Source organism: Dipodomys merriami, unplaced genomic scaffold (genome assembly GCF_024711535.1).
Source record: "Dipodomys merriami isolate MVZ:Mamm:240054 unplaced genomic scaffold, mDipMer1.0.p SCAF_4, whole genome shotgun sequence".
NCBI classification, from domain to species: domain Eukaryota; kingdom Metazoa; phylum Chordata; class Mammalia; order Rodentia; family Heteromyidae; genus Dipodomys; species Dipodomys merriami.
In genome coordinates this window covers 7,499,064-7,524,317 of record NW_027205603.1, presented here as the reverse complement: position 1 = coordinate 7,524,317, position 25,254 = coordinate 7,499,064, and the positions used below count along the sequence as shown (strand labels likewise).

Sequence of the window (25,254 nt, the reverse complement as noted above, 5' to 3'; positions counted from 1 at the left end):
CGGGTGGAGTTAAGGATTTGGGGTTTGAGTTTCAGAAATCTGACTCCCTAGCCTGGCTTGTTAAATGCATGCTTAAAGGGAAGGAGGAACGAGCTATTTGGAGAAAGTGTATATGATTTTTTTTTAATTTGCTTACATTAGTTATGGGGGGGGGTTCATGATTACATATTCGTATATTTAAAATATATTTCCACCATCTTTATCACTCTTCCTTTCTCTCTTACTCAATTTTAACAGCTTTCTTTCTTTCTTCCTTCCTTCCTTTCTTTCCTTCCTTCCTTCCTTCCTTCCTTCCTTCCTTCCTTCCTTCCTTCCTTCCTTCCTTTCTTTCTTTCTTTCTTTCTTTCTTTCTTTCTTTCTTTCTTTCTTTCTTTCTTTCTTTCTTTCTTTCTTTTTGCCTTTCATGAGGCTTGAACTCAGGACCTGGGCACTGTCCCTGAGCTCTTTTGCTCAAGGCTAGCTAGCACTCTACCAGTTCGAGCCACAGATCCACTTTCGGTTTTTGAGTGATTTATTGGAGATGAGTCTCCTCAGATCTCAGCCTCCTGAGTAGCATGAGCCACGGCTGCCAGGCTTCCTTGTATTTTCATAACTGCAAACAAGCTATATAGACTCTATTTGTCCTTGTTTAGCCCAAGGTGCGCCCTCTAGTACTCTCCCCCGACGGAGCCTACCACTCCACAACCCAAGGATCAACAGTTTTCATTGAGGCTCTTTGAAAGGAAGAGAGGGAAGAAGGAAGGAAGGGTTGGGGGAGAGAGGGAGGGAGATGGGGGTGACTGGGAAATAGAGAGAGAGAGAGAGAAGGGGGGAGTGGAAGGAAGAGGGACGCAGAAGAAGGAAGGAAGGAAGAAAGGGAGGGGAAGGAAGGAAGGGAAAAGGAGGGAGGGAGGGGAAGAAGGGAGGGAAGGAGGAGAAGAAAGGGAAAGGAGGGAAAGAAGAGAAAGGAAGGAAGGAGGGGAGGGCGGGAGGAAGGGAAAGGGAGGGTGGAAGGAAGGAAAGAGGAAGGAAGGAGAAAGCAAGTGGGCCCGGGCACACCCTTCCTGGCGGGGACCTATACCTGTTCCCACTTCAGCGTCCTCCCTCCAGCTTTCCTCCGAGCCCCGCGCGCGGTTCTGCGGTCGTTGGGCATCCCGGAGCTTAGAACCCCTGGCTCCTTAGAATCCCTCACTCATGGTAGGTTCGCGTCCAGCTGGCCTGGCCGGTGCCAGCGCCGGGGACAACCACAGCATTCTTCTCCCAGATGCGAATTTCGATCGAGTCCGCTGCGGGGCGTGGGGTGGGGTGGATCGGGGATCTACCGCCAGAAAGCTCTTTCCTGAGTGCGGGGCGGGGCGGAGCCGGAGCAGGTGCACGGCGTCGCGGGGGGGGGTCCCCCAGCCAGGCGCACGTGGCCGGGACTCGGGACACCTCGGGGCGTCTCTCTAGGAAGAAAAGTTGTCCCCACCCCACGGCAGTGCCAACCCTAGTGCCACCCGGGAGCTGTGACCCGGGCCCCGCGTCCCTCCCACTCCGACCCCCACCCCCACCCCCCTCGGGCCTGGGCGTCCCGAGCGCTCGGGACAGGCGGGGCCGGGGGCGGGGCGTCCCGCGGTGGCGGCCGGGCGGACAGCCGGGCGGGCGGGCGGGCGGGCGGGCGGCGCCGAGCCCCCTGCGCGCGGCACATGGGGCGCTGGACCGAGGCGCCGGCAGCGGGCGGCGGCGCTTCAGCCTTGCGCTCGGCCGGACCCCCACCCACTCCCCTTCCCCTGCCGGGCACGACCCCCGGGTGCGAGGCCCTCATGGCGTCCAGCGACGAGGACGGCACCAACGGTGGCGGCCCGGAGGCCGGCGAGGAGAAGGAGGCCACGGGCAAGAGGAGGCGCCTGGGCGTCTTGGCCACCGCTTGGCTCACCTTCTACAACATCGCCATGACCGCCGGGTACGCGCGCCCCCTCCTTCCCCCCCTCCCCTGGGGGGGGGGGAGGGCGGGGAAGTCCTTCCCCACCCTGGGCGTCTAGCCGGGAGCGGCGATCTTCTCCTGGGGGGGAGGGGTCCCCCCGACATTCGGAGCCGGGGGCGCGCGGGGGAGGGGCGGGGGGGGCCGCGCCGGCGCGCGCCGGGCATTGCCTAATACGGTGCACGGCGTGGCGCGGCGGCCGCGGGGCGCGGGCCGGAGGTTAAGTATAGACCGGGGCAGGAATGCGGGGCCGGTCCGCGGGGGAGGAGGCCGCCCGCCCTGCGTCCGGCCACCCCGGGGGAGTCGATCCCGGACTTGTCGGTGACCCCACGCTACCCCCCTCCCCCAACCGGGTGTCGGCTGGGAGAATCCGTTTCCTCTCCCGCGAGCTCGCCGGCCGGACACTTTCCTGAACTCGAAAACTAAATTATTATGATGATTATTAATAATAATGCATGTTCTACTTTAGAAGTTCTTCCTTGAGAGAGTTGTGCAAAGTCGCTGCTTTATCGGGGTGGGGAGGGGGTGCAGTCGTGGCCCGCCTCTTCATAGTTTCTTGTTCCCTTCAGGATAACCCTTCCTTGGGTGCTTTTGGTCCTGGTTTGGTGTGCTTTGGGAAGTGAGGGTCCACACCATGGTCGCTGTTCTTCAACGAGCGGTCAAAAGTGAACCTGCTGGAGGAAGGACAAGGTTCTTCCCTGGCCTAACTCCCTTGAAAGACACCCCCTCACCCCCGTCCCCCAAATACCACATGAGAAATGAGCCTAACCTAGATACACCGGAGGAAGCATTTAATGTTTTAAACTTTCTCCAGGGCTGTTAGGAACATGTGATTGACGGCTATCAGATCTTTGAGTATGGTGTTGAACATATGTTACATGCCTTATGATAGTGAATACCAAATAGAAGATTTTTTTTTTAAGGATTTACTGTATGCCAGAGATTGCCTCATTTCTTTACCCTTCCCCCTCTTCCTTCCTTCCTTCCTTCCTTCCTTCCTTCCTTCCTTCCTTCCTTCCTTCCTTCCTTCCTTCCTTCCTTCCTTCCTTCCTCCCTTCCAATATGCCTTATTTTTATCGTTCTACATTCCCAATTCATGATTAGGCTTTTTAGATTACAACGGTAACAAGGCACCAAGACATTGAGTCATTTCCTGGAGATCACCAGCAAGTAAGTGGATTTCTACCCCAATGTCAAGACTCTAGAACTTTACAACTTTCTTTGTGTGTTCCTAAGTTTTAAAATCTTGGAAGGAGAAAAAACCTAATATATTTAGAGCAACTGGCAAACAGTTCCACTCCCACCATGCACTGCTACTTTACACATGGTACAGGGTGGAGGTGGAAAGACTTGTGTTTCCACTGGGAGAGTCTTATCCAATTAATACACTTTCTCAACACCTGCCATGTGTAATTGGCTGGTTATCACTTCTCTTTCCAGCCCACTGTCCATTTTTAAGACACAAGTTGCCATTTCAAAACTGAAAATCACTACATAATTACAATCACAAAGAAAAAGTGAAAAGAAAAAAAGTAAAAAGAAAAGAAAAGACAAAACCTTTAATATTGCTTCCACTGTGATCTAAGGGTTTTAGGCCATTCTGTGTTTCAAGGCCATTGCTTCTAATTCCCCCCTTCCAAGTTTTCTTTTTTTCTCTTCTTCTGCTCTCTCCTGTGTTAACTAGTACTGGGGCTGGGCTTGGGCACTGTCCTTTAGCTTTTTCACTCAAGGCTAGCACTCTACCACTTGAGCCATAGCTCCACTTCCTGCTTTGGAGATAAAAGGTCTATGGACTTCCCTGTCCAGGCTTTGAACCACAATGCTCAGATCTCAGCTTTTTGAGTGGCCAGGATTATAGGCCCCTGGATTCCCATCCCCGTTTTCTTGCATTTGAAATCTTGGTCTCCCTCTTCTGTGTTCATTCTCTCCATCTTTGCTCATTTTGTTCTACTTTTCTATGTCCTCCTTCCTTTGACCTCTAATCAAGACAGCATTTGAAGTTTGTGAGGTGTCTTGTCTCATCTGGCACAAAAGTAAATGCTTTCTCCTGTGCATTTCCCCACTTCATTCCTGTTCTTTCTATTCTGCCCTAGCAAACCAGTGTGTATCTTAAATTTACCTGTCTCTCTGCCTCTGTTGAGAAAGCCCATAGCTTTTCCTAAGCAGGGGTCACTGTATGGAATAATCCGTCTTGGCAGAGGTTTCCAGAGATGTGGAAGAAGAAATAAAGTTTGCATATGCAGAGAGTAAACATTTCAAGATTCTAGAAATAGCCATGGGATGCAGTTCTCCTTATTGCATTGAGGGATGTGTTATGAATGGTGGATAGGAGAAGCAGTGTTAAAACTGAGACAAAAGTATGCCTTTAATGGTGTAGCAGAACATTAACTGAGAGAAGTTCTTTGTATTCGTGTAAGTTGTTTTGCTTACTTCTTTTTCCCAGAAAGATTTTGGAGTGCTTATTATTTTTTTGTGGTAATACAAAAATGATACAATAGTATTTAAGAAGTATAATAAGGGCTGGGAAGGTGGCTCAGTGGTAGAGCGCTTGCCTTCCATGCCTGAGGCCCTGGGTTCGATTCCTCAGCACCACATAAGCAAAAAGAAAAAAGCCGGAAGTGGCGCTGTGGCTCAAGTGGTAGAGCGCTAGCCTTGAGCTGAAGAGCTGAGGGATAGCGCCCAGGCCCAGAGTTCAGGCCCCACGACCGGACCCCCCCCCAAAAAAAAGTATAATAAATGTTTACATAAGGATGAAAGGAAAATTGTCTCATTCTGTACACCTAGTGAAGTCTTTCATTTTCCCTCAATATCATTCATGTGAGTATAAAATCTGTAGGTTTTGACCCCAATCTACATCCTCAGGAAAGTTCCACTTGGGCATCTTCATTGAAATAAAGACCCTGTGTGTGTGTGTGTGTGTGTGTGTGTGTGTGTGTGTGTGTGTGTGTGTGTGTGTGTGTGTGTGTGTGTGTGTGTGTGTGTGTGTGTGTGTGTGTGTGTGTGTGTGTGTGTGTGTTTAATCTCTTCTGCTTCATGTTTCTGCATTCACCTACTGCCACATAACTGTACTATGAATTTTACTAATTCTTCGTTGTTTTTGTATGTCACGCCTGTTAAAGTGTAAGCTCTAGGAAGTACTCAAATATATATACTGAATGAATGAATGAAACCTTATCCTTGCATGCTTCTCTTTCTACCCAATAGTCTATTGAATATGTCTATACTGTTATGTCTATACTTATGTGAATATGTCTATACTTATATGAATTTATGCAGCTGGATAGAGTTAATGAGCAGTCCTGTTAAATCATGCTTCTAATGACATTTTGATTTTATGTTTTCTGTTGAGTTGGTGACCTTGGATAAATTCTGAGCAGAATCACACCCTTCAAGTATGTCAGGATTCTATAGCACTTGCTCACAATATGTTCCTGACTAGGGAAGTGAGCAGCACCCTCACTCTACCCTGTTTCCCAACAAACACTTGGGTCCACAGTCTTAGTGTGTTGTCCTGGGTTAAGTGAAGGGCATAGGATACGTTTTCCATGACTGCCTTTGAAAAAAATCAATCCTGGAGACATTTATATATACACAGAAGTTGCAGTAAAAAACAAGAAGGCATATCTCCAGACAAAGGTATCAGGCAGGGAGGATCAAGAGAAAGTTTTGTGACAGTGACCATGACCATAGTGTTGCAGCTGAGCTTTGAAGGATGAGTAGGGTGTCAGGGGCATGGCTGGGAGACAGCAGGAGTTAGGGTAGAGATGTGAGCTTGTTAGACAGCAACAATGGAGCTACAGTGGAGGTGAGCAGTAAGCCCTGATGATTGCACTGGGCCTTGGGTGCCATGCTGACATACATGGATTCAAATGCACCATCAGTACAGGAAGATGCTAATTAGGGGTTTTGTTTCGTTTCCCTGACCCCTTTCTCTTGTGATACTGAGGTTATGAGTTTTGTCTTACATTTGCTAGGCAAGTTCTCTACCACTTGAGCCACACTCTCAGCAGATTTTGCTTTCCTTGTTTTTTGTAATAGGGTCTCAAATTTTTGCCCTGCTGGACTGTCTATGCCCTCTGAGTAGCTGGGATGACAGGTGCACACTGCCACGTCCAGCTTTTGTTGATTGTGATGGGTGTCTCACTCATGACCAGACTGGCCTCTAACTGAGATCCTCCCTGTCTCTACCTCCTGAGAAGCTAGGATTACAAGCATGAGCCACTGCAGCTAGGTTTGTTTCATTCTTTGTTGCTGATTACTCTGGAACATATTGTTTAACCTCTCTGGCCCTTAGTTTTTCTCATCTGTAAAACTGGATTAACGTAACTACTCTGCTAGATTATTACACGGAGTAGAGAGCTCATAGATAGGCAAGAGATGCTCACAGCAACTCTCCCATGCACAAACAGTGTTTAAAAATGCCACTTCTCACCCCTTGATTTTAAACTTGCACTTCTTGTGAAAAAGGGAGATGGGTTAAGATGTGCTGTTCATAATATAGGCAGTATGACTAAATAGAGCAAGGAATCTGACATTTGTTTCTCAAATGTGACACAGTAGCCATATCCTGATGAGGAGGCTACATAGTGTGTGTGGATTTACCACAGAGTCCCCCTGCCCCATGAATCTGAGAAGTAATCTAGAATTAACTACCACCTTACTGAAATACAGGAAACAGAACATGGTCATTGGCATGTGAGTATCCAATTAGCAAACTCCAGATGGAGGGGAACTGCAGGAAGAATGGAAACTTGGCAAAAGAAAGAGAAGGAAGATGAGAGGGAGGGAGGAAATGAGGGTCAAGGGAAAAATTGTATACATTGAGCCATGTAACTAGCCATGCCAACTAATTATACACCGTGGATCCTATTTCAATCTGATGTAAATAAAATTATGGCAATTTGTACTTCGGCTTCTTGTTTCATGGTAAATAAGAAGTTACTTTAAAAAATGGAATAGTGGTATTATAGTTTTTGTCCACTTCCTGGTGTTCATTTCAATAAATATGGTGGGGGAGTTGTTTTATTTTTCAATTTTTTATTGTTAATGTAAAGGTGATGTACAGAGGTGTTACAATTATATAAGTCAGGTAAAGAATACATTTCTTTTTGGGCACTGTCACCGCTTTCCTCATTCCCAGTTTTTCCCTTCCATCCCCACCCCTAAGTTGTATAGTTCATTTTCAACACATTGTCCAGTAAGTTTACCTGTTGTCCCTCCGTTTCTGTGCTTCCCTTACACTACCAATGGTATTATGGTTTTTCTTATAAAAATCATCATGGGGATATGTAATGAAACATTTGTGAATCATAGAATATTGTTGGGGGCCGATTAAAATGATTGGGGGAGGAGAGCTGTGGCAGTTTGGAAGAAACAAGATCAACCATTAGATGAGCATTGTTGAGCGTGGGTGCTGGGCTCACAGAAAGGGGTTATTATGCTACTCTCTTAACTTTGTATTCATTTGAAATTGATTACATTTAAAAATTAAAAGGCAGGTTTGAACTTTAAATGAGATAGAGGTATAGCTAAGAAATGGTTCCAGTCTTCAGGAAGTCTCAGAAGAAAAAGAAATACCAGAAGACAGCTAGCAAGAAAAGATGAGGTTTTTCATGGTCACTGTATCTGTAAAAGAGAGCAGAAGACCTGTGTTTTGTAAATTATGGTTGTTTTATCTTCACGTACTGATTTAAGACTTTCTTGTGGCAAATACTATCACCTATTTATCTCTAATTCCTTCCATAGTAACTAGGTTAGTATTTGCCTTAATAAATGTTGAACCTGAAAGGTGAATAGCTAAATGAGTTAATGAATGAGCAAATGAGTGGAGCAAGTAAACAAGGAATCCTCTACACATAGAACACTTCTTTATGAGTTACTTCTTTTTATTTTCCACAGATAACCTATTTATCAAGGACTGATTAAATTCATATAATCAATAACCTAGCATATTTAAAAACCAGAACAGTACATCCCAGATAATTCTTAGTATGAGAAATTCTAATTTCTTTTATAGAGTTTTTTTCTTCTTTGTCTTATCACAATCAGTAAACTGATGGATGAAGTCCAAAGTGGGGACTCTTTGATTGACCCTCTCTGATGCTGGCTTTAAGAAGTGAACAACTCCATAATCAGTTAGATAGCTCATCACCCTACTTACTGAAGAATAGGTACGGTTAGAATAGATATTTCACTGGTCCCTTTGAGTCCCGGAGTGTAAAGAAAGCTATTTTGAACTGTACTGATTGGGGTGTGATGCTACAGTACTTGATCCAATACTGCCACCTATGGACAACAGTAAGACTTGAAATATAATCCATGGCTTTTTGTAAAATGCTACCCCCAAAATTTATATTTTAAAATGACAGTGAAATTCATTCTTTGATGAAATCTTTCTTATGGTCATAGTTATCTCTCAAATTAACCTATTTCCTTTCATTTGATTTTGCCTAAAAAGAGGCAAGAATATAGAAAAGTAAAAGAAGGCATCTTTTGTCTTAAACTGTGTGTGTGTGTGTGTGTGTGTGTGTGTGTGTGTGTGTGTGTGTGTGTGTGTGTGTGTGTGTGTGTGTGTGTGTGTGTGTGTGTGTGTGTGTGTGTTGAGCCATAGCACCACTTCCAATTTTTTCTGTTCATGTGGTACTGAGTTGAACCCAGGGCTCCATGCATACTAGGCAAAGCACTCTACCTCTAAGGACATTCCCAGCCCACTTTTCATTTTCCTATTAAAACCATAGAGACTAGAAGTTGATGATCGGGAAGTTATACATCACAAGCCTAGAGAGTACCTAAAACACTATCCAAATTAGCACTCAAGGATTAGTCTTGAATTCAGTATTGGTTCTCACATGGCTGAGTGGAATCCGGGAAAGCTGTGGCATAGAGGATAGAACCGGACTGAGGTGCAGAGCCTTTATTTCAGCCTATTCCATTATTAGCCTACTCTGAGACTTGATGTCTTACTAGGTCTCATCTGAAAAAGTGACCTTCAACTTGATTTTTGAACCCTACTATCAGTTAAAATAGTTCAGTGTAGTCTGGGCCTAGAACCTTTAGAATGCATTTGTAATTTAAGTATGCATTACTATTGGAACCAGACCCTGAAGTCGTGGTGGATGGCCTGGACCCCGTGTTGGCTCTGGGTCCTGGCTGATTCTGGCTATATGTCCCTATGACTCTGATTCCTGAGTGGTAGAATTGGATACTTCTTCATGGGTTACTCTGAGGATTAAATGTTAATACACGGCAGTGTCTGCAATATAGATGGCAATCCAGAAATAGACTTATCCCTGTTTGCTTTCATCCATACTTCTGTTTCACAAGTCTTTGAATAGTTTCTGACAGTACCTGACTTCTTGTCAGGTTTCATAACTAGGCTGTTTGTGTTTTTTACCTTACTGGGGATTAAGAGGTCCAGGTTCCTGGAATAAAGGGGTCATTACACTATTTTCTTATTGTTCTAAACAGCTGCCTGTGTTCCATATTTACCATATTCTGTCAGTAGGGTTTTTGTTTTCTTTCAAAACTCCTTCTAAGCTGTGTACCCATAGTAGGCTGTTGAGATTTAAAAAAAATAAAATTGAAACTGCATACTAATAATAGAAACATAAATCTGTTTAAACAGATATTTTGATGATCTCTGATCTTAAAGCCTGGGGAAGCTATTTATTCCCATGGATGTATCATTTGGGCTTTAGAAAAAGCTATAGGGGATTTTCTTGGCCTTCCGTATGCTTTTGTCATTGCAAGGGAAATGAGGAAAATGACATCTCCTTCATGATTCCAGGAAGAATGACAAGCAGATACAAGGAAGCCACTGTCTACAATGTCCCCTAGATTTTAAGTATCAATTCATTGGATAGAATCCATATTTAACATAACATTTAAGTTGAAAAGCAAGAGTAGATCTATTTTATTTTTTTCTTTAAAGAAGCAAACACTTTGAAAGTAGGCTCACATATGATTATCTGTAATTATTCTGTGGTGTATCAGTTGTTTTAATTGAGTGAAAATTGTGTAAGGAGTCCTACTTATCCCTTTATAGAATTCTTTTATTTTGTTGTTGGTCATGGGGCTTGAACTCTGGGCTCAAGGTGAGCTCTCTAACACTTGAGCCACCATGCCACTTCCGGTTTTCTGGTGGTTGATTAGAGATAAGAGTCTCATGGCCTTTCCTGCCCAGGCTGACTTTGAACTGTGATCCTCAGATCTCAGCCTCCTGAGTAGCTAGGATTACAGGCATGAGCCACTGGTGCCCATATATAATTCTTTACTATATATTTATATAAATTACATATATTTACACAGATACAGCTTTTTTTTTTTTGCTTGTGGGGCCTGAACTCTGGGCCTGGGCTGTCCCTCAGCTCTTCAGCTCAAGGCTAGCGCTCTACCACTTGAGCCACAGCACCACTTCTGGCTTTTTCTGCTTCTGTGGTGCTGAGGAATCGAACCCAGGGCCTCATGCATGAAAGGCAAGCACTCTACCACTGAGCCACCTTCCCAGCCTAGGTACAGCTTTAGATAGGTTTATTTTTTGTGTGCCAGTACTGAGCTTTTTCAGTCTCAGTTCGTCCTCTACCATTGAGCCATAGCTCCAGTTCCAACTGTTTCTTGGTTAATTGGGGAGAAAAGGCTTGAACATTCATCTCCCAGCTTCAAACTCTGATCCTCTGATCTCAGCCTCTTGAGTGGCTAGGATTACAGGTCTGAGCCACCAGTGCCCAGTGCCCAGGTCTTCATAGTTTCTTTTTCTCCAAAGATATCCTTATATAATTATTACATGTTGTATGATGATCTAATTTAGCCTGCCAGTTTATTTGCTGGAACCAAAATTACCTGGACATACTTATTGTCTGTAGGCTTTTTTTTTTGTATGTTGTATATACTTTTCCTTGGAGAGTTGATATAAAAATACCACTTGTCTTTTTTTGTTTTTTTTACTGTAAGCCTTTTTGGGCAGAAGAAAAAGTAGTACTAGAGTTTTGAACTCAGTGCCATATCCCTAGCCCTTTGGCTCTGGTTATTTTTAAGCTAGAGTGTTGATTTTTGCTCGAATTGGCCTGGACCATGATCCTCCTATTTACACTTTTGTCCATAGTTGATTGAGATGGGGAGGGGGTGGAGGGGGTCTCACAAACATTTTGCCCACTCTATCTCCCGAGTAGCTAGTGTCACAGGCATGAGACATGGGCCTCGAGCTTTCTGTGGGCTTTTTCAAAGCAAATGAATGATCTTAGTATAACAAACATACATTTTGTATAAGTTGCAAAGTTTCATTTTCAGGACGTTCAGTGACTTTTAAACATTGGGATAAAATAACACCTAACCTTTACCATCTCAAACTTGGATAAGCTGCAAGTCAGCAGCGGGAGGAACAGTCAAGTCGTTATGCAGCCATGCCATTGTCCCTCTGCCTAAGTTCATCTCTGTACCATTAAATGCTAATTCCCTGTTGTCATCTGTGTCCCTCCCTCTCACTCCCAGCCTCTAGGAACCACTGTTCTATTGGCTGACCCTGCATCTGATTGCTCTCAGTACCTCACAGAAGCAAAACGCACAGTGATTTTTGTTGTGTTTTTCTTCTGTGACTGGTTTCTTTCACTCAGTCCAGCATCCCCAGGGCTTATCTCCTGTCAGAGCTGAATGGCATTCCATTCACATGCTTCTATGCTGTCATTCACAGAAACCTGGGTTGATTCCATCTCTTGGCTATGGTAAAGAATGCTGCCATCCACACCTGTACAGATTAATTTTGATAGAACTCTACAAAATACTTGTACTTTCTCTAGGTGGTTGGTTCTTGCTATTGCCATGGTCCGCTTTTATATGGAAAAAGGAACACACAGAGGTTTATATAAAAGTATTCAGAAGACACTTAAGTTTTTCCAAACCTTTGCCTTGCTTGAGGTAAGTTTCTTAACGTGTTGTTTGCTATGCTATATGATATGTTTGAAAATATATTTTGTTGAGCACTATCAATCTTTATGCTAGTTACATACCACCTGTGGTATATCATTGACTTGTGATTTTTCCCCCCTTACAGATAGCCCACTGTTTAATTGGTGAGTATTTGCTTTTATTTTATATTGTTATCACAGTGGCCATTAGCGCAGTAGTTGACTTGTTTTTCTCTTCAAGGTATTGTTCCTACTTCTGTGCTTGTGACTGGGGTCCAAGTAAGTTCAAGAATCTTCATGGTGTGGCTCATCACTCACAGTATAAAACCGGTAAGTGATGCGCATACTGCTACTTGAATCTGCAGGGTAAGTTTTCCTTCATAGGGATCTAAGCTATTAATATATTTCAGGAAGCAGAACCATTCGGCAAAAAGGATGTGGTCTCAAATTCAATTATCATTGTACATTAGCATATTGCTGCAGTAGACTGACTTTGAATTTAAAAATGAACAAAAGTTGTCGTCTTTCATTCTCAATGTATTCTTTTCCTATGTTTTGACTTTTTAACTTAACATTCATCTTCTGCCTGAAAACTAATTGAAAGTTTCCTATTGAAGTTTCTTATCAAAGTTACTCTCCTTGATTACATAATTGAACTTTTTGATATAAGGAACTCATTCCTCCCCTCACCCCCATCCCCCTCCTTAATTAGCATTGAGTATTGTAGCAACAGGCATGAAGTGAATGTAATTCTGTGAATCTGATCAGATAGGAAAGACTACAAGTTAGACTTTTCAATGAAAGAATACCAAATCAGAAGGATCTGGCTAGGATGTCAGGGATGGGCTGGAGTACTGTCTTCTCCGTGGCATATAAAGCCCCTATCTCTCTTTCTGTGCCATATTTCTTTTCTAGTAAACTTGTCTATCATCTTCATTTAGAAAAGAACAAAAAAAAAATTCCCCACTAAATCTCAGATGGAAGGACTAAATACAACATGGTGACTGTAGTCAATAACAATGTAAACATACAGTTGAAAATTGATAACAAGAGTAGATTTGAAGTGTCCTCAGCACAAATAAATGAGAAGATAACACCTATGCAAATTGGCTTCATTTAGCCATTCCAGTCACTCATACATATTTTCACACATCAGAAGTGTGTACCATAATTATATACAGTTTTAATTTGTCCATTAAAAATCACTTTCACAAATGAGAGTTGAGAAACTTGGGGACAAGTGAACTTATCATTTACATAGGTATGACAGGAGATAGACCAACAGACCGAATCTAATTCATGGCTTAAACCTGGTAAACAAAACAAACACCACACAGACTCTGTGAAGATACTGGACCTTTTAAAGCCATGTCAGAAATATTTCCCAGCTCAACCCTTCTGACCTTCTTGACTGCCTCATACTCTCCTGTCCACTTGAGGACAGATGTCTGGCCTCCCTTCCTCACACGCCTTTCTTGTCTCCTCTATGCTTTGAGGCTGACACCCAACCTCCTCACTGCTCCCGCAGAGCCTCACTGGCCTCCGGTCTGCATGGAGACAGATCGCTGCCCTTCTGCCCTTTTACTAGTCTACACTTCAGCCCTCTTGACTAGAACCTTTCACCCAACTTCCTTGACCCACCTGGTCCCTCACCAGATCGTAATACGCACTTGCCACGCAGGGAGCCAGACTGTACTAAGATTGCTTAAAAGCAGTAGCATCCTATTAACAGCATAGAAGAGAGACTATGTTAGGCAGTGGATAAATGGAACAGTCAGGACAGGACCACAAGGAATCTGAAGAATAAGAGAGAAGAAAGATGAAAACAGGAGACCCCCAAATTAATTAGAGAGACACAAGAAAAGCAATGAGCCCCCAAAGACAAAAACAGACAAACAACAACGAAAGACAGCCTTCTAGGAAAATCAAGGAGATAGGGGGGCTGGGAGAGATAGGGGGAGAATCAAGAAAGGATGCATTGTACTCACAAACTGACATGTTGAATTGAAACTCCTGTGTACAACTACATAAGCATAATAAAAAAAATCTTCTATCCATAAGAGAACCTTCTCTGTTCCTTTTATCTTTCACAAGATCTGTCTCTTAGTATTGTGATTTCCTTTTATCTGAGAACTGTATTCCACTAGCATCTACCAACCATTCCTTAATTAATTCAGCCATATTTATGGGATACATTCTTCTATCTGGCCCTGTGCCAATTTCTGAGTTTGCAGCAGTGAATAAGACAATCCCAACTGTTATCACACTGGATGTTGGGGCAGTTACCCAAGTGTTGATTATGTGTCAGGTACTAATTGTGCAGCTACTGTGTGCCTGACACTATAATGTTAACAATATAACATGATTCCCACCCTGTAGCGTCAGTAATGAAGAGAGAAGCTAAAGAGATAGTTACACAAATGCTTGTTGAATTATATTCATGTTCAGTGCTTTGAAATAAGAGCCCCGTATGCATTGCAGTGTATTGTTAGGGTTTAGTCTGCCCTACAGAGCTACAGACGGCTTTCCCAAAGAATGGACATACAAGGTAGATACTGACAGATGTTTAAGAGCTAGCTGTAATAATAATAAAAAAAAAGGAATACAAATCAGCCAGGGTTTTAATACATATTTGAAGAACTGTGAGAACCAGGAAGGCGAGGGAGTTACCTGCTCGGGTGAGAGAATTTGGGGAACTGTACTAGTTAGCTTTTGCCTCACTGTGAAAGAAAACCTGCTCCGTTTTAGAGATTTCTGTTCACCATCTTTGGCTCTGTTGATTCTGGGGCCGTGGGGAGGCAGAACATCATGGTAAGGGAAGCTGTGGCAGAGGCTGCCCACTTCATGTGGACTGGAAGGGAGAGAGGAAGGGACCAGGACCAGGTATAACCTTCAAAAGCTTGGCTCCAGTCAGGACCAGGTATAACCTTCAAAAGCTTGGCTCCAGTCACCTAACTTCTTCCAGCTAGGCCCCACCTCCTCATGTCTCTACCACCTTCCCCAATAGCGCCACCGCCTGGAGATAATCAGTCCACAAATCTGTGGGGGCACATTTCATATTCAAACCTTAACCTTAGGCAAGTTTTCTAGAGTGTGTGATCTTTCTGGTGAATATTTAAAGATGAGGGGAAGGCTGGGAAGGTGGCTCAGTGGTAGAGTGCTTGCCTTGCATGCACAAGGCCCTGGGTTCGATTCCTCAGCACCACATAAGCAAAAAGAAAAAAGCCAGAAGTGGCGCTGTGGCTCAAGTGGTAGAGCGCTAGCCTTGAGCTGAAGAGCTGAGGGACAGCGCCCAGGCCCAGAGTTCAGGCCCCACGACTGGACCCAAAAAAAAAAAAAAAGATGAGGGGAAAAAAAATTCCCTATGGGAAACAGCAAGGAAATGATATTCTAGTTAGAAAATACTCACATACGTAAAGGCAAAAGTTCTGAGTATTTTTTGGGAAATAACAGCCAGTGTGGTGAGAAAGTAGATAGGAGGGTTAGGGGATTAGGAATGAAGATTAGGGAGAGATTTCTGAGCTCAGGTAATAAGGGACTTTGAATATTGAGCTCAGATGTTAGGATTATCCTTTTATCCTGTTAAGCAATGGGGGGACCGGTGAACTTTTAAGTCTTAAGATTTAGCTGATCCTGTCTGCTTTGTTTTTAAGAGAAAGCCTTCATCCATGAGAAGACTAAAGAGAGAAGAAACTTAAGAAATAAAAAAGCCGGAAGTGGTGCTGTGGCTCAAGTGGTAGGGCACTAGCCTTGAGCTGAAGAGCTGAGGGACAGCGCCCAGGCCCAGAGTTCAAGCCCCATGACAAAAAAAAAAAAAAAAAAGAATTAGGCCCTGAATGAAAACAGTAGTAATGGGGACAATGATGCATGGGGAGATTAGAATTTGTACCATGATAAACAGGGTTGGTAGGATTGAATGACTACTACTAAGTTGGAGCTGGGATGTAGCTCAGTGGCAGAGCATTTGCCTGATATTAGACCCTGGGTTCAAGCTCCAGCACCACAAAAAAGTAAAAACTTGAAGGGTCAGACTGTTCCTATTCTGCTTCTTCTCAAGTAGTGACATTGTCCTGAGATAGTAAAATTGCTGGCTGGCATGAAGCAAAACCAGCCAGTAGTTGAACATTCCTTTACATAAGGCAGAATTGAACTATCCTGTTAGAAGAAATTCCAAAATAGGGACTATCTTATTAAGTTTCCCCCGTATAGAAAACTTGTCTAATTTGAGCACCCCATGATGATAAATGACAAGAGATAGTTAAAAAAAAAAAGTTGAAAAAAACAGATTGAGGTTTGTACAGCAACTGTGGATTTCTCTGTAATTTCTGCAGATCCAGAATGAAGAGAGCGTGGTGCTTTTCCTGGTCTCCTGGACCGTGACTGAGATAACCCGCTATTCCTTCTACACATTCAGTCTCCTCGACCACTTGCCATACTTCATTAAATGGGCCAGGTGGCGATATCTTGTCCTTTGCTTTCTCTCTGTCCTCTGCCTGCTGATTTTGTGTGTTCAGCTAACACCAGATTATTAAAACAGGGCGGTAACTCCACAATGCCAGAAATGGCTAGTTTATTCTAGTGATAGTATAACTTATATTCTAAAAGCTTAATTTTAATGATGACTGGAGATGAATCACATCAAAATACATTTAGTGTGAAATCAATATAAAAACTAATCATATCCTTAGGTGATCTCAGAAATGGTCGATAGTTTTTCTTGGAAAGCACCCTATTGTGTTAAAGGAACCGTGCTAAAAGAACATATCATTTTGTGTTAATGATTCACATTCATATTTAATCTGGCAGCCACAATTTTTAATTTCTTACAGGAAAATGCCATTTTGAATCTTACTTTTTAAACATTTTGCTCTAAGTAGCATAAGTATTTCCAAAATCACACGTAGTAATTGTATTATTTGAAATAATAATCATTTAAAGCAAAAGAGGGAATACTGTTCTTTGTGAAGTTCGAATTCTTCGATTAACTGACATTTCCAATTATTCTAAAAGAAAATCTGCTGCTTGGAGAACAAATCACAAGCCTGCATAGATTTGTTCATTCTGTTTTGTTTGTTGTATTTATCATAGAAATCACATAACAACAGTGACATGTAATACCTGACTGCCCTCAACCTGAGATGCAGGTGTGCACCAAACAGCTATATCCTCTGAATATAAACACACACAAACTTTTTTTTAGTAGAGTAAGTGTAAGGTGTATGTCCCATATTTGTAGGTAAAAAGGGGTAAAAAGTATATTCTTCAGTTTTTGTTAAACTACAGAAGAAACACATTTTCATTACAGAAAGCTCTGACAGCAGTATGTATAATAAGCACAGAAATGTCCTGGATTCATTATCTCTAGAGGGAAGTAGTATGGAGTTTACTCATCGGGACCTTTTCATAATAAATATATAAAAACACAGATGTGAGTTATTTAAACCTAAACAGGGGTACTAGTACCTTTATACTTTATAGCTATCTATCTATCAATCTATCTATTTAATCTAGCTATCTATATCTATATCTTTTTATATATAGAGGGATCTATATCTAGTATTATTTAATCTCTAATATTCTAAAGCTGCATACTATCTTATAGTATAATTGAATCACTTCTCGGTTGATAGAATTTAGATAATTTCCAGCCTTCTGATACAATCAGTAACACTTTGAGATATTATAAACAACTCAGTATCAATATTTGTTATTTTTAAAGCACTGACAGCTAGTTTGAGACTTGTTTTAGATCCCATAAGTTAAAAGCCTAACACTTTCTTCTTTTGTGACTTCTTTTTGAACTCATGAATTATACATGCTCAAATATAATAAATTAGAATATATAAGTAAATCAAAAGGAAGGAAAAAAACTTTAAAATTATTTATAATCTTTCTACAAGGATATCAGTTTTAGTTGTGTTATATAGTTTTCTCAGACTTTCAAAATGTTCTTTAGCTCTCTTCTAGACATTCTAAAAAGCTTTGAAATTTATCATTTGGGCTGAGATATTATTGTCTGTCAGATGTGTTTTTGTTGGGTTTCATTTTTATAACTGAAAACATAATCTAGAAATTAGGCCTTTATGAGGTTGCCATTTTTGCATGTGTTTGAGTGCATGTCAATACCATTTTGCAGGCTAGTCTTCAGACAGTCTGGCACCTTTAAAAATATTAACTCAGGACATAGTTTCCTTTTGTGTGTTCATTTGCAGAACTTGTTTGAAGAAGATACAGAATAGACACTGTACATTTTCCATAGATCTGGAATGTTAATCTTCAATACATTGCCTCTCTGCATTTAAGGGTGTATTCGCATGTCTTGATTGTCTAGAAAAGTACAAAAGTGCATTGCTTGTTTAAATTTGCTGTTTTGAAATCATTTGTCAATTGCCTTAATGGGCCATAAGGTGTTACATAAAACCTTTTCACATTGAAATGTATGTGCTAGCTTAAAAGAAGTCATTTAATCTTAATCACAATGATCATTTATACCCAAAATACCTTAAAAAATCCCAGCTGCCAGAATATATTTGTCAACTCCATTAAATAATCTAAATAAATGTGGAAGCTATTATTGTGAAATAAAGCTTCATGTTAGAAATGCCTACTGTCATGAGTTGACCCTTTTGATTCTATGTGTTTGTTGTAAGTGTTCCTGAAAAGACCATAGTAAAGACAATTGCAAGGCTGGGTCATGTTGTCATATTGCTTTTCCATTTTAAATTCAAAAGCACATTTCTTCTGAAGAACTTTAGGTAATAATTGAGAATCCTCAGGGATGCTCCATATCTTTCTAAATGTGAACTACAGATAGCCAGATCTCCCATTGTTGCCCTGAAGTCTTGGATAGTTAATTTCATGAGATCTTTGTAAAATGCAAGCAAGGCCAAATAAATTATGTACTTTGTTTCCATTTCACTGTTTAAGGCTTTAAAGTAGTTTATTCTCAGAGTCACTTTTTTTCCCCTCTTAAATAGTAATACTATTAGCTTGGTCCTGGTGGCTCACACCTTTAATCCTAGCTATTCAGAAGGCTGAGATCTGAGGATCAAGGTTTGAAGCAAGCCCAGGCAAGAAAGTCTTTGAGACTCTTCTCTCCAATTAAGCATCAAAAAACTGAAGTGGAGCTGTTTCCCAAAATAGTAGAGTGCCAGCCTTGACCCAAAAAAGCTCAGAGACAGCCCTCAGGCACTGAGTTCAAGCCCTGTGAATGACAAAAACTAACAAACAAAACGACCCCCAATATTACTAGAAATCATTTGAATGTCACATGCATAAAAAATAGATGCTCCCTCTAAAAAGAAAAAAACCCCAGATCTTCACAGTTTGGATATTTTATTTCAAATGAGAATGTGAAATATTTTGTGATGTACAATTTAAAAAATTGAGATATGAAAATGATATACCAAATGTCCAGAGGACTGGTAAGTTCCAGCGGGCTAGTGAGAGGCCAGAGCAGGGAGATGGCAAACGGGAAAAGTAAGGGTTTTTTTTTTTCTTTGTTCTCTAGCCATTAATCTATTTAGCAAATGATTCTGCCCTTCTCCCCACGCTATCCCTTGTAGCCGTGGCCCATGAGATTTGCGTGATCTTTTGTCTCCAATCCTCTTCAGCTGACTTTTCCTTGTAGCTATTTCTTCAAGCCAACGATAGGACTAAAAAAATTCAGATTAATTTGAGCTCCTTTTCAATAAAAAAAATTTGTCCTTAGTTTTTGAGGGCAACTGTTATTTAACAACAGAGAGGAATGGTTTGCCTTAAAGGAGTCATTGCTGTAGATCCTTTAGGCTCTTCCAACTGGAAACCTGCCTGGCTCACTCTACACTTAGAGTAAATAGCCAAATTGATCCCAACTGGTGATTTAGGATTTTTGAGTAGCACTTTCTCGGCTCTATTTTTTTGGGGCGGTGGTGGTGGTAGTAGGGCTTGAACTCTGCACTTGGGCGCTCTCCTTCAGCTCTTCAACTCAAGGTGAGCGCTCTGCCACTTGAGCCACAGCGCCACTTGTGATTTTCTGACAGGTAGTCTCACGGCCTTTCCTGCCCAGGCTGGCTTTGAACTGTGATCCTCAGATCTCAGCCTCCTGAGTAGCTAGGATTACAGGTGTGAGCCACTGGCACCCAGCTTCCCCGCTCTATTTTTTTTGGGGGGGGGGTCCGGTCATGGGTCCTGAACTCTGGGCCTGGGTGCTGTCCCTCAGCTCTTCAGCTCAAGGCTAGCGCTCTACCACTTGAGCCACAGCGCCACTTCCGGCTTTTTTCTTTGTGCTTATGTGGTGCTGAGGAATCGAACCCAGGGCCTCAGGCATGCAAGGCAAGCACTCTACCACTGAGCCACCTTCCCAGCCCACTCCCCCCACTCAACTTTTAACAAGCTAATTCTTATTGTAAGACCCTTCACTTGATTTGACATGAAAGCAGTTTTAGACAATCCTCACTACCTGTGACTTTGGATCTGTGTTCTGCTATGATAACTACTTTTTTTTTTGGGGGGGGGGGTCCAATTGTGGGGCCTGAACTCTGGGCCTGGGCGCTTTCCCTCAGTTCTTCAGCTCAAGGCTAGTACTCTACCACTTGAGCCACAGTGCCACTTCCGGCTTTTTCCTTTTTTTTTTTGCTTATGTGGTGCTGAGGAATTGAACCGAGGGCCTCAGGCATGCAAGGCAAGCGCTCTACCACTGAGCCACCTTCCCAGCCCATGATAACTACTTTTAATTAGTAGCTACAGTTTTCCAAATACTTATGAAAAATAATTGCTTTGGTTATTTCAAATTTTTAATAAAAAATTAGATCATAAGTAGTCTTTTTAAAGAAAACATTTGATCAGTAAATGACTAGCTGCTGTGAAGTGGAGGTGGGGAGAGTAGTTATGATTGCATGTGCCAAGAAAAGCTACCTTTATAATTCTTTTTTTTGGGGGGGGTCCGGTTGTGGGGCTTGAACTCTGGGCATGGGCACTGTCCCTCAGCTCTTCAGCTCAAGGCTAGCGCTCTACCACTTGAGCCACAGCGCCACTTCTGGCTTTTTTTCTTTTTGCTTATGTGGTGCTGGGGAATCAAACCCAGGGCCTCAGGCATGCAAGGCAAGCACTCATCACAGAGCCACCTTCCCAGCCCCTACCTTTATAATTCTTAAAAACAACACTGTATAGACAAGCATGCTGGCACATTCCTATAATCTCAGCTACTGAGGAAGCTGAAGCAGGTTTTCTTTGGGCCAAGAGTTTCAGACCAATTATAACATTATAGGGAGACTCTCTCCAAACAAACAAAAAGCTACATATACCTTTTTAAATGTATAAAAGTATCTCAGTGGAATAAACTAATGTGACTTCTAATTGTATTAAGAGCTTTCTATTTAGAATGGAAACGGCTATTAGAAAACTGGATGATAATTGATCAGGAAACGATTAAAACAGAAAAACTAACCTACTTGTGTTAGGTTATTGTAAATATAAACAGAAAGGAGAATTTCAAGGTTTAAATGCAGGAAGAGTAGAAAAGATGATTATCACAAAAGCCAACAAACATTCTAGAACAAATCATTCGCTGATTTTTTTTCTTTCTTCTTCCAGATATAACTTTTTTATCATCTTATATCCTGTTGGAGTTGCTGGTGAACTTCTTACAATCTATGCTGCCTTGCCCTATGTGAAAAAATCAGGAATGTTTTCGATAAGACTTCCTAACAAATACAACGTCTCTTTTGACTATTATTATTTCCTTCTTATAACCATGGCCTCATATATACCATGTAAGTATATATTTATGAGTTCTTTGACTTAACATGATAGCCAAGTTCTTTTTTTGAAAGATATCATAAGCTACTGTTATAAGCTAGGAAAAATAATTTGAAAAAATTGCTTACAAACACATTAAATTGTACAACTTTGACGCGGGGGGTGGGGTGGGGATGATGGGGGGAAAAGGGAAGGGATGGTAAGGGGAAACAAAGGAGGAGGCAACAATGCTTGATAAGAAATGCACTCATTACCTTGCCCATATAATTGTAACCCCTCTGTACAGTATTTTCACAATAAAAAAATTTCCATCCAATCTCATTCATTTATAATTGAAAGAAATGTGTGAAAACTTTACCATTTGTGAGCAAAAGGGTGAGTAAATTAATGCACGTGATTGCCTTTTCAAATGCCTTTGCTTAATATGATGCAATTATTTAAAAATAATGAAACCGTTTGCAAAGTTGCTTCTGTGAATTGCTTGTATTTGGAACATGAACAGTCTGTCTAAGAGAATGTAAGATGTTCCTTTCTACTGATTACAGATATTTGGAAGAGTCATATAGAAATACTTTTTAGTCTCCATGTTGCTTATTGAAAAATAATAAGGCTGCTCTTCTTGAAATATTTTTAATAAAGCATTTTCTCCACTTGATTTCTCATCATCTCTTAGTAGTTGTGGTGTAGTGAGCCAGTGAGACCCTCTTCACTTCATTTAAGTACTGATAGGGCTATATTTTTAGGTAAAATTTTGATAGCCATGGTCAGGAAATAGGAGAGTAGAACAACTATTCACCCTTTTCAAGACAATTAGAAACTCTGAAATCATTTGGGGTAGGAAGATGAAGAAAATTTGTAGCTACAGTGAAATACTAAAAAGTATTTCATTGAAAGGGGATGTACAAATGCAGGTGGCTTACACCTGTAATCCTAGCTACTCACTAGGAGGCTGAAATCTAAGAATAGCAGTTCAAAGCCAGCTGAGGCAGGAAAACCAGACAGTGGCACAGTAGCTCTAATGGTAGAGCACTCACCTTGAGCTGAAGAGCTGAGGAACAGTGCCCAGGCCCAGAGTTCAAGCCCCATGACTGACCAAAAAAAAAAAAAAAAAAAAAAAAGAAAGAAAGAAAAGAAAAGGGATATACAGAAAACCTGACCTTCAGACCTCCAGCTTTGTAGCCCTTCCAAAATACAAGTGGGCTTAGAGGTCAGAGAGTTTTTGTCACTTTATCTTCTACCATGATAGATGGATTCAATGTCAGGGCCTGGCACAGTATTTGAAAGCATCACTGAGTTCTAAATTCAGACCTGGCCATCCAGGTCTTCATGAAGGTGTTTAAGCTTGCTTAAAAAATAAAACTGAGGGCTGGGAAGGCGGCTCAGTGGTAGAGCGCTTGCCTTGCATGCTTGAGGCCCTGGGTTTGATTCCTCAGCACCACATAAGCAAAAAGAAAAAAGCCGGAAGTGGCGCTGTGGCTCAAGTGTAGAGCGCTAGCCTTGAGCTGAAGAGCTGAGGGACAGTGCCCAGGCCCAGAGTTCAGGCCCCACGACCGGACCCAAAAAAATAAAATAAAATAAAATAAATAAAACTGAAGAAAATCAAAAGCAAAACCTCTAACCGTTGATACCATTAAAATATTAGCTACGTCTTGTGGGGAATGTCCATGAGTACTCATATGCTGAGTTCTGTAAATATTAGAGGGGTAATGGACAGATTTCAAGCATAAATAATAAATAATAGCTTATCTTTCTTTGGTGTCTTTTTCCATTTCAGTGTTTCCACAACTCTATTTTCATATGTTACGCCAAAGAAGGAAGGTGCTTCTTGGAGAGGTGTTTGTAGAAAAGGATGATTAACCGATCCCTACACACACAGTGCGGTGCTTTTTTTCCACAATAACCAGATTACTTGAGTCCAACTTTTAATAACAAGAATAAACAATTTCATGAAATACCATGGGTTGTACTGCTTATTAAAATATCACTTGAGACGTGGTATTTGCCGATATTTGTCTTCAACATTATGTTGTCTGTTTTTTTAAAAATATATAACAATTGTACATATCTTAGTGACTTGAAGTAGTTGTTGGTCATTTAGTAAATAATTGGCTACATTACCTGGGAAAAAGCTTTTGTTTTACTGATTTGTTTTGACAGCATATGCTAACAGCTGTTAAAATCAGTATGCAAAAATTAATTTACTAAATAAAACATTGTGATACTTGCCATTGACATTTATGTGATATTTATAAATGAAAGTAACTAAAAATGATAATAATTTACTAATTATGTATTGAAACCCACAGTTTGTGTTTAATAACCATTTTTGGTAGTGTGAAGATAGTTTGTTTTAATTCTTAGGTAGATGTAACAATATGCTGATTTACTGGCTGAGTTTAGAGTCAATAAGTAGGATTGCAACAGAAAAGGAACGTTTTGCCTACTGTTGATGTCTTAGCATACTTCTGGCTTCACATGTTGGGCACTTTATGTTCCAATCAGTACGTAACATGGAATGTTTCAAAGTTGTGTTATCTTCTTTATTAATTTTCTTTTCACGTAGAGATTGAGAGTTCAGAACAGTTTGGCAAGCTCGTTTCCAATCACTTGAATTTTTAAGGTGCTATTTCTATTGTTACAATATATTTTCATGTTTCCTCTGCAGATGAATGTTTTTAATGAGCAATATGTAGTGGGTTACTACTTCTCAAAATGCTGATATTCCTTGTACTCTTACACTACTGTATTGTATCAGTATCTTCTTGAATTCTTTTCAGTGAGTTCCCCTGCCCCTTTGATATAAGAAATTCACATATTTATCTCATCAAAATACCTATCTTGAGCCAGGTTCTGGTGGTGTTTGCCTGTAATCCTAGCTACTCGGGAGGCTGAGATCTGAGGATCATGATTTGAAACCAGCCCAAGCAGGAAAGTCTGTGAGACCCTTATCTCCAATAAAATACTCAGAAAAAGTCAGAGAGGGCACTGTGGTAGAGCACTAGCATTGAGCACAGGGAGGCTCAGGGGCAGCACCCCATCCCTGAGTCCAAGCCCCAGGACCAGCAAAAAAGACGAAACAAAACAAAAACATCTTGTGAAAGATATTTTAAGTCTTATTTCTAATTCAACTTTTATTTTTTCTCTAAGCAGCTAGACTTTTTTTTAATCCCCTCAAAGTTGTGGATAATTTAAGTTTGATAAAAATGAAAATCCATTGAACTATTTGATAAGCTATATATTTATACAGGAAGCCTATTTCAGCTTTACATTTAGTTCAGTATATTCTATAGTATATTCAACCAGTTCTAAGCTGTCATTTGTGTAGAAAATAAAGTGTTAAATGATAGTTTGACTTTTAAAAAGAGAAAAAGTGTTTGGAATTCCTTTGCATTGTTTTCTGTGACCATATCTCCTTTTGCATTTCACCCTAAATCACTGTGACTTTTGGAATATGAGTCAGGGGTTAGATCAACTAGAGCTTGAATTCAATCTTGCAGACTCTGACATTTGAAAAACATATACTAAGAAACCCATTACTAGCAACTTGTGATGTTTATCTGGTGACATTCACTAAAAAGTTCTGGCTGTTTTTTAGTTTTTCCTAACGTCAGAGCTTATATTGCAAGCTTTTAAAGTTGTTTTGGATGTATTAATTTGTATTAATGATTTATATTAATA

At 41.2% G+C, this 25,254-nt stretch overlaps 1 protein-coding gene across 2 annotated transcripts; it reads left to right on the top strand.

Moving 5' to 3' along the window:
- The first annotated feature begins 1,635 nt into the window (after positions 1–1,635).
- On the top strand, positions 1,636–23,531 carry Hacd1 (3-hydroxyacyl-CoA dehydratase 1). Of its 2 annotated transcripts, none has more exons than XM_069991733.1 (7): positions 1,636–1,921; positions 11,731–11,848; positions 11,985–12,003; positions 12,080–12,168; positions 16,170–16,291; positions 21,412–21,590; positions 23,351–23,531. In XM_069991733.1, exons 1-7 carry the CDS (start codon positions 1,665–1,667, stop codon positions 23,431–23,433), a joined length of 867 nt encoding a protein of 288 aa, XP_069847834.1. In that variant the 5' UTR covers positions 1,636–1,664; the 3' UTR covers positions 23,434–23,531. The 2 variants fall into 2 exon arrangements, with proteins under 2 accessions (XP_069847834.1, XP_069847835.1); XM_069991734.1 differs by lacking the exon at positions 1,636–1,921 and adding an exon at positions 6,570–6,634.
- Positions 23,532–25,254: the final 1,723 nt, after the last annotated feature.